The sequence below is a fragment of the Lepus europaeus genome, chromosome 10 (assembly GCF_033115175.1).
Source record: "Lepus europaeus isolate LE1 chromosome 10, mLepTim1.pri, whole genome shotgun sequence".
In the NCBI taxonomy this organism is placed as follows: domain Eukaryota; kingdom Metazoa; phylum Chordata; class Mammalia; order Lagomorpha; family Leporidae; genus Lepus; species Lepus europaeus.
The window spans coordinates 80,538,229-80,554,702 of record NC_084836.1 but is presented as its reverse complement, the minus strand read 5'-3'; the positions used below and the strand labels follow the sequence as shown (position 1 = coordinate 80,554,702).

At 47.9% G+C, this 16,474-nt stretch overlaps 1 protein-coding gene across 2 annotated transcripts in view; it reads right to left on the bottom strand.

Annotated features, from left to right (window-relative positions):
• Positions 1-15,512, bottom strand: part of RALGAPA2 (Ral GTPase activating protein catalytic subunit alpha 2) — a 340,680-nt gene extending 325,168 nt beyond the window's left edge. For both annotated transcript variants that reach the window (XM_062203794.1, XM_062203795.1), the window contains exon 1: positions 15,348-15,512. In XM_062203794.1, the coding sequence (XP_062059778.1) occupies positions 15,348-15,453 (106 nt within the window). In that variant the 5' untranslated portion in view covers positions 15,454-15,512. The remainder of the gene's footprint in view (positions 1-15,347) is intronic.
• Positions 15,513-16,474: the final 962 nt, after the last annotated feature.

Here is a 16,474-nt window from a genome sequence, read left to right as displayed (position 1 = left end):
AAGATTCAAGTTTGGCCTTTCCCAAAGTGCTCTCTTTGCCTCCAGAAAATCATCATCCCCTCACCCCTGGCCCTGTCTCCAGCCTTGAATACTGTCACCTCTGCTGTATTTTCTACACAGGAAGCCAGAGGCCCTTCTGGTCACCGGGAGCCTCTGACCAGGCACACATCTGCTGACAGCATGTGATGATCTGAGACTCACAATCTGAAGCATATGTGGTAATAATTTGCTGTGTGATTACAGCGGAACATGACACAGCCAGTAAAGTATCATGTTAGTCTGCCCAGGGCTTGTCAAGTCATGGTGTTATACCATGCATAATGACTATTCATATAAAACTGTGTGTGTGTGTGTGTGTGTGTGTGAGAGAGAGAGAGAGAGACAGACAGACAGACAGAGAGAACACAGAAGCAAGAGCAAGTACAGAAAGCATGTTGATCAAAATTTTAATATTTATCAAAGAACTGCAGAAATTTGAGGAACATTTTTATACTTAAATTATTTTTTGCTTATTCATTGTATCCAAAGTTTTATAATGAGAATATAAAATCTATTACTAGAAAAAACTACAAATCTAACTTTTTAGGGGTATAAAAATCTTCCAGGGTATTTTGGAGACTTTTTTCAATCTGAATATTTAACACAAAAAGAACAATTCAACAGTCATAGCAACAGGCCATACTTCTCTCCAAACCCATCTTATCTTTGCCCATTCTAAAATGTTCTAACCATAGGGAATAATTAAAATTTCCTCTGTCCAACATCTTAATTTTTTCCTAGCCCATACATTGCACATAATGCCTTGAATGATCTAATTATCTAAAGTTTTGCTGCCTTCAGGAAAAGATATGTTTCTGTAGACATCATTCACTGCAAAGTATAGAAAAATAACAGCACTAAGCTGGAAGAAACCATCTGTGCAGCCACTCAGTAGATCAGACTGAGTAGGAAGAAGCAAGATGTGACACTCTGGAATGCAACAGCACGATGAAGTTTCCAATCACTGTAAGATTAATTTACAGGACGGGGTACCCTTGGTCTAAGTGAGTTAACTTTTCCTCCTCCTCCTGCTTGAACCTGGCACTGACTGAAGATCAGCGGCAGAACAGCATCCTCTTAGGTGCACTCTGTGGTAGTGCTAACGACATTGCTAAGCTCAGAAATACACCTCTAGGAGAATATCCTAAGCACCTCGTCCTGGGTCCAACACCACTGCAGCCTTCCTGAATAAGAAATAAGGCTCGGCCAGCAACACCGGTTCACCAAAGGTCAAGATTCTCTTGGGTCTTTCACTAAGAAATGCGACAGAAAGCCCAATCTGGGTCCTAATTTACCTGGGTGTCTGGACTGGAGACCCATCTGCAGTGCCTGCGGCCTTCTGCGATCAGTTGTATAAAATACTGACACAGAACATTTTATATAATAACAGAGTATCATTATCTACTGTAACGGAGTATTACTCTCATGCTGACCCAGCAGCATCTTCCTGTGCTCGTTCTGTCGGCCACTGGCAGGCCGCCATTGCTCATCAACGTTGGGGCACTCTCTCATGCGTCTGCCTGGTGTCAGGGTTTGGGGTATCAGTAAGCCTGTGTCCACACTGTTTCCCATTCAGACCACATGCGGGCCACATTCCACAGCCTTCAACTCCAGCTTGCCTGTCCCACTGGTCACAAAGCATTTCCTCCCTCTCTTCTCATCCCACTCTCTGCCACAGTAAGGAGGGAACTCATCCCCCATGTCCGTGCCTGCCACAGCTCCCACGGCCACCTCTCCTCTGGCACCTCTTTCCTTCTCTTACCTCTTCTCTTTGCTGTCTCCAGCCACTGCGCAGTGTTGGGGCACAAGATCTGACCTTTCACGAAGTTAAGATAAAGACAGCTTTCTTTACAAAGTCTGTGGTCAGAAAACCAATCCAAGGTGGGCCAGCCAAGCCAGGTCCATTCTCCATGCAGGAACCACAGCAATGCCCGTGAACCTCGGGTCACTGCAGGTCGCTGCCCTGCTCTTAGTCCCGCTGTGGTTCCCCGTTCTTATCCTACTTAAATCACTGTCCCACTGCAGGGTCTTATCCTCACCTCCCCTTCCCCATCTCTGCTCCTTTTTCCTGCTCCCTCTCTCCTCCAACTCTGTAGATTTCCATGAAATTCCCAAGCCTATTTATGACGCAGAACCTCTGCACTTACTGCTCCCTCTTCTTGGAACACTAATTCCCCAAAACAATCACAGAACTGCTCCCTTGCTTAACTTCGGTCTCAATCCAAACCCCTCTTCAGAGGGGACTCCCCGACACCAAAACAGATGAGCACACACACCCTGTTACCAAGCATCCTTTTTCTATTGTCACCTGAAACGATATGTATATGAATTTGTTATCTGTTTATTGCCCATCTACCCTAATAGAATGGAACTCCCATGAAGTCTGAGACTTAATTCACCAACAACAGACACTCCTGGAAGAACCTGGGAAATAACTTAAAAAACAGTAGGTATAGGTCAAGCAAGATAAACAACCCTCGAATACAACTGCCGCAGTCCTCAGGATATATAAAATGTCACCTAAGGTTTTCTTAGTGATCTAGGATTATCAACACCCAAGTCAATGAACTTTACTTTATAACATAAATGGGCATGGGCAGCCCTTTAACTAGTGCTTTTTGGTGTGGAAATGAGCCAAAATGCTTTTCCAGAGCTACACAGGAGCCACTGAGGCTGGCACTGCAGTGCAGTGGGCTGGGCTGCTGCTTGCAATACCAGCATCCCACATTGAACTGTCAGTCCAAGTCCCTACTGCTCTGCTCGTACTGAAGTTCCCTGCTAATGCGCCTGGGAAGGAAGCAGATGATGGCTCAAGTGCTTGGGCCCCTGCCACCCGTGTGGGGACCCAAATGGCGTTCCTAGCTCCTGGCTGCTGGCTTTGGCCTGGTCCAACCCTGGCTGTTGCGGCTATTTGGGGAGTGAACCAGCGAAAAGAACATCTCTATATTATTTCTCCCTCTCTGTCTCTCTGCCTTTCAAATCAATGAATGAATGAAAGTTTAAAAAAAAAAAAAAGAAAGAAAGAAATATAGGAGCCAGAAGGAGATTCAGTTTTTAGAAAGAAAAAAAGTAATTCTGGCTGACCAGGGTACCACAACTCCCTCACTCAGGGGCTGGTACAGTAATGAGCACATGCCCCAATTATGGCCAGGGGGGGACCTGGGAGAGGAGTCATGATCCTCTTAAAAGTCACTAGCTGCCAGCTCACATCAGCCTGGCAATGCCAGGGACCATCTTTCAGGCAGCGTTTGCCCCAGAATGAAGCAGCAGCACAGAAAACAAGAATAAACATGTATTTTCCACCAAGGGGAAGGTGAGATGAGAGTGGACATCAGAATAGGTGAGTGCCCTAAACACCACCTGCATCCCTATGGACAGCCGTACCCAGCACCAGACGTTCCCTTAACTCCTTTAACCTCAGTGCCCCTCAATCCCTCTTCTGCTTAACTTAGTTTGACCTGGGCTTCTACCACTTGTGACCAATAGTGCAGACAAAGACACACCCAACACACACTCCCCTTCTGGTGCTGCAGAATAATTGAGAAAAGCCCAATCCAGCTAAACACGTACGCACAGCTGGTTCTTAGGGAATCCAGGGAGGGCAGCGTAAGGAGTGAAAGCTTAAAGGGCACAAGGTTCTCTGTGGGGTGATAAAAATGTTTCAGAGGTAGTGATCGCACAAACACTGTGAATATACTAAATGCCACTGAATTATTCACTTTATTTTTTTTTTTTAATTTTGACAGGTAGAGTTATAGACAGTGAGAGAGACAGACAGAGACAGAGAGAAAGACAGAGAGAAAGGTCTTCCTTCCGTTGGTTCACCCCCCAAATGGCCGCTACGGCCAGAGCTGCGCTGATCCGAAGCCAGGAGCCAGGTGCTTCCTCCCGGTCTCCCATGCGGGTGCAGGGCCCAAGCATTTGGGCCATCCTCCACTGCACTCCCGGGCCACAGCAGAGAGCTGGACTAGAAGAGGAGCAACCGGGACTAGAGCCCAGCGCCGCTATGGGATGTCAGCGCTGCAGGAGGAGGATTAACCAAGTAAGTCACGGCGCCAGCCTGAACTATTCACTTTAAAATAGCTCATTTTATATTACGTGAACATTGTCATCAAAAAGTTTAAATATACAAACAATGCTACAATACAGTTCTTGGTAGACTAGTTTTTAAAAAAGAAAAAAAATGTATTTATTTATTTGAAAGGCAGAGTTATAGAATGGTAGAGGCAGAGAGAGAAAGAGAGGTCTTCCATCCGCTGGTTTACTCCCTGGATGGCTCGCAACAGCTGGAACTGCACCAGTCAGAAGCCAGGAGCCAAGAAATTATTCCGGGTCTCCTACATGGGTGCAGAGGCCCAAGCACTTGGGCCATCTTCCACTGCTTTCCCAGGCCATAGCAGAGAGCAGGAACAGAAGTGTGGTGGCCAGGACTCGAACCAGCGCCCATATGGGATGCTGGCACTGCAGGTGGCAGCTTTATCAGCTATGCCACGGTGCAGGCCCCATTTCTTCTTACTTTCTATTTTTCTCCCTAAAGTTATTCCTGATGGACTGTGAACTCACTTGCTTTGTAGTTAATTCTGTATCCCTGGAGTTTTAGAGTGCAAATTAATGGGTACTTGGGCCATCTTCTACTGCTTCCCCAGGCCATAGCAGAGAGCTAGATCAGAATTGAGGCAGCCAAGACTTGAACCAGCACCCATATGGTATGCTAGCACTGCAGGTGGAGGCTTTACCGGCTACGCCACAGCACCTGCCCCAGTAGACTATTTTTTTAGTATATCTATTATAATTTTCTAGAAAAGGTACCTGGTCAATTTAAAGATCACTGGTACTTTCCAGAAAGACTATATCATAGTATAGTCCTATCAAAGTGCATTAGAGAGCTTACACAGTATGTTATCAACAGGAAAAAAAAATATTAACTTTGCTAATGCAATGGGTAAATATATTTTAACCTTTACGTTTATGTATCTTAGATTATTAGTGCTAAGCAATATTTAAAACATTCTCTCTTTGAAAATAATGTTTTTAATTCTTACAGGTCTTGGCATTTATTTGTCACAAATACATCTATTCTGAATATTTATTATAATTTTTTCAATACACATGTTTTTAAGTATTGAGTATGTAACTATTTCCCCTCTTATAAAGTTCAACTATTTTTCCAGTTCACCATAGACTTTTTTACTTCAGTTAAAGGTGATGTATCTTTTTTTGTGTGTATGCATTTATTTTAAGTGCAGGAAGAGAGAAAATAAATACAAGTATTTGCAACATGATACATATACACACTGGGCAAGAGAGAGAGGAATATGTTCCTTCCTCCCCAGGCTCAGGACGAGCTCTGTCACATCAAGTGTATCTGGCCCCAGAATAGCCTCATCTTAGCAGCCAGTCCACGGCACAAAGAGCTCTGCTCTACTGTAAACCAGAAAAGTGGCTGCGCAGAAAAACCAGGGTACTCCCTTAGAAATATGCCTTCAGTTCCCTCTCTTCCATGTAGTTCTGGAAACACCATGAAGGATCTTACTTAATTTTTTTTTTTTCCTCAGAAGCTATAATGGTTCCTTTTGGGTAAGTGGTGACTTAGTTTGGGTTTTGGTAAAGTTCAAATGTAAGTTCCCGTAATTTTGTTTCCAGGCAAGAGTAGCTGGGGGCTTGCCTAGACCTCCCCCATGGAAGACCTGCACTGGGGGCTTGCCTAGACCTCCCCATGGAAGACCCGCACTGGGGGCTTGCCTAGACCTCCCCCACGGAAGACCTGCACTGGGGGCTTGCCTAGACCTCCCCCACGGAAGACCTGCACTGCGACCCCTCTCTCCCTTCTCCACAGAAACAGTCCTTTCTCACACCGGCTCCCTCTCGAGTCCAAGGCTGGCCTGAGAACTAACACAGAAAGAGGAGGCTGGAAAGTCCTTCTGGGAGAAACCACTGCCCTCACCTCACCATCTCCCTAACTAGTGAAAAAAACAACTTTAGGGGCAGGCAGGCTTGGAGAATTTCTCACAACATCCACGCCGGTGGACAGCTTTTCCCCGACAGACTTACATCCAGAGCTGTTCAGAAGTCATGTTTTTAGAAACTCTGTTTTTCAAAAACACAGGTTCATACTGAAAGCTCTGGCATCCCCAGTGCCGGGTGCAATGATGCCACACGCTTGGGAGTTGGGTATATAACCATTGAATGAATCACAAGAACTCTGGAGCCAGCTGCCTGGGTTCGAATCCTGGCTCTGCCATTTACAAACTGTGTAACCTTGCACAAGGCTCCTATCTGCTGTGTATCTGTAAGATGGGTGATGTTATCTCATTTGGGAACATTAAATGAATTCGTGCATGTAAAGTGTGTATGCCAGCCATCAGAACACAGAGAGTGCTGAATATACGCTAATATTATTTTTCATAACAAAAAGAATGTCTCGAAGAGGAATTAAGAGGAACGAGAAGCTGCCGATGTTCTGTGTACTTACCACTGAGTGAGGCAGAAAGTGAGGCAGAACACAAGCCAGAGGCCATAAATGTCAAGTGAGAGGTGCAAAGGGCTGTGGGAATCCTGAGGAAAGCAGACTGCAGGGCAAGGGGACAGGAAAGTCTACGTGGGAGATGTAACATGCTGCTGCAGTGTCCTGGGAGAACACTTTTTCGGGGAAGGGATGGTGTATTAGTTTGTGTTCTCTGACAAGCACAGTAGACACTAAGACAGAATTACATGGGAAAGCCACCTACGGGGGAAACAGCCGGGGAGGATAACACGGACAGAGCTGGAGACGGCATGGAGGGGCTTCGACCACAGTGCAGGTGTGGCCCCCATGAAGGAAAGGGAGGAGGCAGGACGGAGAGTCGGTAGGACCGCAGGCTTCAACACAGTTCTCAGAAGGTGGCCAGGCCAACCAGCAGTCCTCAAGCAAAAATCGGCCCTCAGAGGCATGTGGGTCCCCAGGAAAAGGCAGCGTCAGTACTCCCGCTCCACTCAGCACGGGGCTGAGAACCGCCCCGGGGAAGCTCACTCAGCTTTGGCTCCAACCTGGCAGATCCACGGGGGCAACGGCTGGGGCTGTCTCTCAGTCAGGCTGCCTGAGGGCTCCCACGGCTGGGCACAGCAATGTCAGTAGTACCTTAGGTGTCCTTGAGAGCGCGGTTCAGGTCCACTGAATATGTGCCATGACTTAAACAAAGACGGTATCAGCGGCTCCTTAGTTTCATCTACAAGCAATTGTTTTTCAAACTAAACCACGACTGTAATAGGAAAATCAAACTACATATTTACTGTTCAAGATTACAGCTACTTCTAAAATAGTGTTCTGCACACTCCAGATGGGGTTTCAGTTTCTAAAACAATGTATAAAAGACATTAGGAAAGATCGCTTTTCCAATAGCCAAAGCTAAACTCCCAAGTCGAGGACTCAGAACTCAGAAAGATGGTTCTACTGCAAATCAACAAATCAACTCTTTAAAAGATATAATATCTATAAACTCTTCCTTTAACTTCATCAAGCTCTCAATTGCCGGGTTTTGCTTATAAATTCTGGATCTCTTCACCTAAAAAAGCTATTTGAACTGACACATCCAAGAGGCTGCAACTATAAGAAAATAAATTGCACTGCAGGTCACCTAAAACACATCTATGGGGTGGGCGCTGTGGCATAGCAGGTTAAGCAGCCATCAGCAGTGCATACGGGCACTGGTTCGAGTCCTGGCTGCTGCACTTCCTACCCAGCTCTCTGCTCATGCACCTGGGAAGGCAGCAGAAGACACTTTAGTGCTTGGGCCGCTGAGTATATGAGGGAGACCTTGAAGAAGCTCTGGCTCCTGGCATCGGCCTGACTCAGCCCTGGCTGTTGTGGCCATCTGGAAAATGAACCAGCAGATTGAAGATCTCTCTCTCTTAACTCTGCCTTTTAAATATATATTTTAAAAAACAGAAAATACATTCACAGATATTGAACAACACCTTTTATGATTAATATAGCTGACTGCGTAAGGTAGTCATTTGATTAAATGATGATATGAGGAAACACTTCACAAAAGTTAAAGTGCCACATGAAACAGGGATATCCACAAAGCAAAGTTCCACAGTACACAGGGTTAAACCTCATGAAAGGTGCAGTGGAGAAAAATTAAAATGATCCCAATGCCAGAGTCACAGCCAGCAACGAGGCTGGGAAGGCGCGGGGGAGGGGACAGCGTGGAGGGCATAACAGACTCCCAAGTCCCTCCTCAGGCCCACTCTGCTCAGACGGTCACCTAGTGGAAGGGCACGTGACAGTTGCACTCCCTAAACTGGCCTCGTTCTCTCTCTTCCAGCCAGGACGTTAACATTTAAGCTAAATGCACTGATGAGATGATTCCCAGAAAGAACAATGACAAAAGCCTTCTAGATCCTAGTCGTTTCCTTTCTTTTAAGGGGCTACACGGCACAGAAGAGGGAGCCAGACACACCGGGGCCTGTCATCACAGCAGCCAGAAGGCTGCCTCGGAGCTGACCTCACCCCTGCGGTGATCGGAAGTCAGGGCAGGAGGCTTCTCCTGAGCCCAGCACCCATCCTTGCTTCTTTCAAGTGGCCTCTTGGGAAGGCTGACCTCCCACCCACACTCTGGATCCCAGACAGATCACACCGTTCTGCATGGACGGTGCTGGAGAAGACGTGGGGATCATCCCTCTCTCTCCACAGTTTCTTCAATTCTGTTCTCGACTTCACTCGCTCCTTCTCTAATATGTAAACTCAAATTCCCTCAGTTCTCAAAATGTATAAACGTCGTATCTCCACACACACACACACACACACACATCGTTGATATGGAATCTCCCTCTCTTCCTGGCACATTAATCAATACTCTTACAGCTGTCAATCAATACTCTTACAGAAATACAACTCGACTGGCACAGGCAATGGCAGGCGGTTATGGGTGCCTACACCTGAACAGCTCGGGAGTTGAGCTTGCACAGACACGGCCAAACCCATTGGCTCACGCAGGACCCATGGGCTCCCTGTCACTCTCCATCTCCCTGCTGAGTGCATTTCCCCAAGTGTGACACTCAGCTTGAAGCAGACCCTCTCTGCATGGTGGGAAAGACAAATGCCAGCAGCCCAGGATACATGCTCAGAGCCTGCCATCGACAGGGTGGGAGCTCCTTCTCTGCCAACACCCGTGTTTCTAATCTCGGGGGGACTGGGACTCCCAGACTCCCAACCTCTACCTACACCACGGCTGAAAGCCACTGTACTTGCAACTCCTCGGTCCTTCACAAACCCCCTCTTGATGCAGTGCCCTGGCTCGTTCACCTGGTAAAGGTGCTTATCAATTATTCAAGACCCACCCCATACCCGACCTCAGGAAGCACCAGCAGATGTCCTTAGGGGGGGCCTTGCTGCTGTTCCAGACCACTCCATGAAGCAGCTGGAAACCCTCTGTGGTCAACCTCATAGTTCACCCCTCTGTTTCTCTACCAAACGCTAAGTCCTGGGTTTCTGCCTTATCAATCCCTGAAAACACAGCCCTACCTGTAGCACACACACGCTTACTCACACGTACACGTGAACACTACAGAAGGGAATGTCTGAGTTGAATTTATTTTTTTAAAAGATTTATTTATTCATTTGAAAGTCAGAGTTACACAGAGAAGGAGAGGCAGAGAGAGAGAGGTCTTCCATCAGCTGGTTCACTCCCCAATTGGCCAAAATGGCCAGAGCTGCATTGATCCTTAGCCAGGAGCCAGGAGCTTCTTATGGGTCTCCCACATGGATGCAGGGGCACAAGGACTTGGGAAGTCTTCTACTGTTTTCCCAGGCCATAGCAGAGAGCTGGATCAGAAGAGGAACAGCCAGGACTAGAACCAGTGTCCATATGGGATGTTGGCACTGCAGGTGGCTTTATCCACTATGCCACAGTGCCGGCCCCACGAGTTTAATTTAAAAACAAAACAAATCCAAGTACAAGAAGTCTGCTTACTGCATTTACATACTAATTATTCTTTATTTTATGACACAGCAACATATTTCTTTTAGAAATAATTTTAGAATCCAATTGGATAATGTGCTATGTTGAAAGTTAACTTTTTTGTTTCTAAATAAATAATTCTCTTCAGCTTTATCTATGACACTCAGCTTGGAGACCAAAGAGCAGTATTTGAAACACTCAGCAAAAGCCATTTTCCTCAGATAAAGTACTTACCAACAAAACGAAAACCCAAGTTATAAAAATTTCCAATGAAATATTCTGGACCTACCAATTATATCTCTCCTCCCAGCAAAAGGTGGAAGCCAACCCTTTCCAGATATCTCCAACAAAACACCTGAGACACCCTAGGCTCGCCTTCCCCACATCAGAAGTCAAAACTACCTCAGGCCCTCGAAGCAGGGATGGCGTATTTATGTCACACTTATGTGTCCAAAGTTCATTTTATATTCCAGAGGTTATAGGTATACAATATTAGTTGCTGGCAAGAAATCAGCAAAGAGAGAATTATGGTTTCAAACCAGGTCAACTGAGACATAAGACTGAGGCATAGTGGGTAAAGCCACCTGCAGTGCCAGCATCCCATATGGGCGCCGGTTCAAGTCTTGGCTGCTCCAATTCCGATCCACTCTATGCTATGGCCTGGGAAAGCAGTAGAAGATGGCCCTAGTCCTTGTGTCCCTGCATCCATGTGGGAGACCCGAAAGAAACTCCTGGCTCCTGGCTTCGGATCGGCACAGTTGCAGCCAATGGGGGAGTGAACCAGAGAATAGAAGACCTCTCTCTCTCTCTCTCTCTCCCTCTCTCTCTCTCTCTCTCTCTCTGCCTTTCCTTCTTTCTGTGTAACTCTGACTTTAAAAATAAATAAATAAATCTTAAAAAAAAAAAAAAAAGACTAAAGAGCCTGAAATTATACCTCCCAGCTCTGTTCTGTTTGTAGGATGCTCAGGTGGTATTAATGCCCACACAAATATCTTACCACCCAGGGCATGGAGAGGTCAACAAACCGTAAAATGCAGAAGATTCTTATTTTCTGCCATGATCAAATCAACTATGAGACATGCAAGAGTACAGAAAAACAAAGCACGAAGAGGGCGCCAAACATCACGGCAGCATGTTCGTGAGGCACGTGAAAACATGTCACATGCTAACGTTCACCCTGGTGCGTGAATACCTTTTCTGGTGTGTACATCTCCTGTTGAGTCTGGTAACTGGCAGAAGCACAACATGGGCTTTATTAATAATGAGGGCTCCCAGCTTTGCCGCTTCCCAGCTGGGAGTTGGGAGCAAGCAGTTAACCTCCCTGTCGCAGTGTCCCCATCTGTAGATGGGAGCTAAGAACATCACCTCATCACAGGCTGTGGGAAGAGCCACAGGGATGTGAGAAGAGCCACGGCTTCCCACCCTCTCATCACGCTCCAGACCCCATGTTCCACAACCTCCCAGATACTCTACCTGGATCTTGCCTCTGTTCAAACTCAACAAGTACATCATCAAACTCGTCTTCCCCGTTTTGTGCCACTGTTAACTGTCTTTCCCGCCCTTTGAAATCCTATAATAGAACCCACCATATAAATGATCTGTTTACATATCACACCATATGTTTACTATTACCTTAAATCCTTCTCCTTCTATTTGCTATTTGCATACTCTAATTTGGGATTCATTCAACTTTTAATGAGGGAATCTGCTGAAGCAATATGGTAATACCTGGGGGTGGGAGGGCAGTTGAGTATTCTTTTGTTTATTCATTTATATCCACAGTGATGATTTCAACAGTGTAGGGAGAAACGGAAGTCCAAACACCTAATAGCACCTTGTTCTTCCTCTCATTAACACAACACGTAAGCCATTTAGTACATGGTCTGGCACCTTGTAAAACCTGCCTATGCCTCAGTTCCTCACAGACCAATCTACAATACAGAGCCTGCACAAATTGTCTATGCAGGTTTGTAGTCATTACCATGACACACTAAGAAATACTCTACTGCGGCCGCGCTGTGGCCTGGTAGGCTAAGCCTCCACCTGCGGCGCTAGCATCCCATAGGGATGTTGATGATCCCACAGGGAGTCCCCGCTGCTCCACTTCCCATCCAGCTCTCTGCTAATGGCCTGGGAAGCAGTGGAAGACAGCCCAAGTGCTTGGGCCACTGCACCCACGTGAGAGACCCGGAAGAAGCTCCTCCTGGCTCCTGGCTTCAGGTCAGCCCAACTCTGGCCACTGCAGCCATTTGGGGAGTGAATTTTGCCTCTCAAATAAATAAATAAATCTTTTAAAAATTACTCAGCTACCCACGGCTTATATGATTCTCAGCCAGTTATCATAAATACAGATCACCTTTTATGGAAAGAGGACAAATTCATTACTGTTATCAAAAATAAGGAAGAATTGGGAATGGGGGAGGGACAAGGAGCAGCTATGTATCAAAATACTGGTTGGGAGATAAGTCTTGGGAGAGGAAACTGCTAAATGCCTACTCCAAGATGAAGTCATTTACACATCACTAATAATAACCCTTCACAAGGCAGACATTGCTATACCCATTTTACAGACAGAATAAACAGGTTCACAGACAGGCTAACTAGCTTAAGTCAAGCAGCTACTGCAAATGGCAAACCCAGGTCAGTGGCATCATGTTTGTACATAAAAAAAAATAGCATCCTATTGTCACTTGAAGATAAAATATGCAAAAAGCCAGAATGTTATACAAATATACATATAAAAACACAATAGTAGGGGCCAGCTCTGTGGCGCAGTAGGCTAACCCTCCACCTGTGACATGCCATATGGGCCTCAGTTTGAGTCCCGGCTGCTTCTCTTTTAATCCAGCTCTCTGCTATGGCCTGGGAAAGCAGTGGAAGACCGCCCAAGTGCTTGGGCCCCTGCACCCTCATGGGAAACCTGGAAGAAGCTCCTGGCTCTTGGCTTCAGATCAGCCCAGCTCCGGCCATTGTGGACATTTAGGGAGTGAACCAGCCGACAGAAAACATTTCTCTCTGTCTGGAAGTCTGCCTCTCAAATAAATTTTAAAAACTTTTTAAAAAAATAGTGATTACTATTCATTTCCTTCAATTTTCTGGATCTTGGCTCAATTCCTATCTTTCGGTTCAAGAGGCTTTGTCTTCTAAGTAGAGTTCTTTCTGTATTCCAAGTAGCAATCAAATAGGGTATGTGATGCAAGAAGAACTAGGGCATTAATGTACTATTTTTAGTCTCTGAAACAGAGTTCTGAGCTAAAGTTCACATTAGGGGCCGGTGCTGTGGCATAGTGGGTAAAGCCTCCACCTGCAATGACAGCAACCCATATGAGCGCCAGTTCCAGTCCTGGCTGCTCCACATCCGATCCAGCTCTCTGCTGTGGCCTGGGAAAGCAGTGGAAGGTGGCACAAGTACTTGGGCCCCTGCACCCACATGGAAGATCAGAAAGAAGCTCCTGGCTCCTGGCCCAGCTCCAGCCGTTGTGACCATTCAGGGAGTGAACCAGTGGATAGAAGACCTCTCTCTGTGCCTCTGTCTCTCTGTAACTCTGCCTTTCAAATAAATACATAAATCTTTAACAGGAAAAAAATTAAAAGTTCACATTTAAAATTAGGACCAGAATTCCTAACACTTTACAGGACCCAAGTCCTTATAGATAATGATCTCAATAATACACATAGGAAACTGGCCCATTCCATTAATCAATGCATCAACAGAAACCAACGTACACCTAAGGAAATATCAATAAACCCCTCCACGTTACAAGAGTGAGGCCGTAATGAGTTAAAAACAAAAAAGAAAGAAAAAGATAAAAGGAAGTTCCTTAGAAAGTTCACCTTAAGTGAAACCATAATTACAGAGACTTGAAAACCATCCACTTTCTCAGAATGCTCACAACACATCATCTATCTCTAAGAAACCCAAACGATCTAGGTTTACTTCATTCTGCTTTTATAAGATGTAGCCACTTTAATCGTGCAGATTTGGAAGAACAAAAGCTTTAATTTTCTAGCATTGAAAATATCCGAAAGTATCAAATCCTCTAAAAGACAGCTCAAGTCTTCCTTATCACAAATGTCCCTGCAGTAGGTGTTAATCAGTCACTACAGACTGAGCACCCGCACAAAGCAACCTGTGTGTGCGTGGTGTTTCACTACAGGAAGTAGAAAGTTCAGTTTACCCAGAACACATTTCACTTTCAAAAAGTCTCGAAAACTAATCCCGCTAACAGTACCTCATTTACATCTCATTCCAAAGGGAACAAGTCAGTGTGATCCCAAGGCATCTGAGACTGTGCATAATTTCACTTGGCAAAAGCAGGTGTTGGGTTTTGGGGCTTTATTTTCTTTCCCACTCCCCCTTACAGGTAGTTCACAGGGTATACACAGAAATAACCTGCAACCTTGAATCTCATGAAAAAGACCTGTATTTTAAAACTCTCACGAATGACAGCAACTCAAGGGACGGGCACACTAAAACAAGGTGACTTCTCTGTTTGTATTAAGACCAAAGGCATCCAGAACAAACATGAAGTGTGTTTCATCCTAAACCAAAGTGGAGTCTAAGGAAGTTAAAAAAAAAAAAAAATAGAAAACAGCAGGTAGCTGATCACACACAGCAGGTGACAGGAGTGAGCGTCAGCGGACGTCAACCCCAGGCCCACCTGGGCTCCAGGGCCCCTCCTCCAAGGCAGTGAACAACCCCGACCGTCAGCCTGGAAATAATGAAAGACACCACGAGGGCCACCGCTCCCTCCCACCGAGGACACAAAGAACCCGGCGCGGGCAGACCCCGAATAAAAATCAGCCTTAATAAAGGGAAGAGAGACAGGGGTTCAATTTGCGCTAAAACCACTTGGAATCCATGGGGGGGGGGGGGGGGGAGTGGTCTCAGATTCCAGGGGAAAAATCCGATTTTAAAGGAGGGGACAACGGGAGGGTGACAGTGCCAGTGACTCTGTGCCGGGACCGCTCGGCGTCTCCGGAGGATCAGACTCGAGAATTTCAAAATGGGAAGCGAGGGGGAGATGACAGTTCAACGCGTGCCCCACCTGGGGCCCGATCCAGTCGCAGGACAGGGGGACAGGGGGACAGGGGGACAGGGGCCGCTACGCCCGGCCTCGAGGTGACCCGCAGGGCAGGCGCCCAGGACAATCTGAGGTAAGTTTACACAGCCCAGCGGCGGGGGCAGTGCCCGAGGGCCCGGCGGCCGCTTCCGGGGAAACAATGCCTCAGGGGGTCCCCCAGCCCGGACCCCGGACCGAGGGTCGGACCCCTCCCCCCAGCATCCCAGCCCCGACCTTGACCCCGCCCGCGCCCGCAGGCGCCCTGGCCGGCAGGTGCCCCGCGCCCCGCGCACGCGCCTCTCACCGAGCAGCGCCCGCAGGTGCTTCAGGCGGGTCAGCACGTCCTTCTTGGGGTCCAGCACCTTCTGAGTGGACTTCTTCACATCCCCGTGGCTCCTTCGGGAGAACATCCCGCCGCGGGAAGCCCGGGCCCCGCCGGCGGGGCAGGAGGCGCCTGCGCCGCACGGGTCACCGCATAGGGTCGGGGCCGGCGCCGCGTCGCGCGGGCCACTCGCCGCCCCCCTCCGCGGCCGCCAAGCCCGCTGCCGCCGCCGCCCGCTGCAGCTTCAGCGGCGGCTCCGGGAAGGAGGGGCCGGGCACGGCGAGGGGCGGGGCAGGAAGGCGGTGTCGACGCGGAACCGACGGCCCCGCCCCGCAGGGGGTACCGGCCCGGCCCCCTTTCGGGCTCGACGCACGCGCACTCGGCTCGGACCGGCCTCGCGAAACGGGGTCCGGTCCACGCGCGGGGACGCGTCGGGAACACCGAGCCCGCGCCGCGAATCACAAAGGCGCTTCTCTTATGCACGCGCCAAACTACAAGTCCCGGGATGCACCGCAAGAACGCCCTCCAATCAGGCTGCGTACCTCCGGCACAAGGGGCGCCGAGGAGCCTCTCTGAGAGTGTCGCCCCGCCCCGCCGTGTGTCGCAAGTACTTCTGGGAAATGTAGTTCTGCAGGAGGCCAGACTGAGACATGTTTTCCAGGGTTGTGGGCGGGGGTCGGGGGCCGGTGGGCAGCATCTGCTGGCCCCCTTGACCTGTAAGCCCTGGGACGCCCGGAGTTCTCCTTCCCGCTTGCGTGCCTATCTACCCCTACTTCCCTCTAGCACAACGTGAACCACAAAATACTCTCAGAAAAATTGCAAGGCTTTTAAAATCCAAACTATTTTTAGATTTAGCCTTCGGTTTCACACTGGGCGGGAAAGTCAAGCTCCTTGACCTTGCCAAAATTGGAGCTCCATGTTCACACTAACATGAACGGCTTAGGCAGCAGAGGCGGCCATGCCTGGGCTGCAGGTAGAGCAGTCCAGCCCGGCCTCTTGGTTCTGGGGGACCCGACCTCATTTGTGGTTGTTGGGGGTCGCTCTCGCAGAGGCGGCTCCAGACTTTGTCCCTGGATTTTGTCGAAGGGCACATTGCTGTGTGTTGTGCA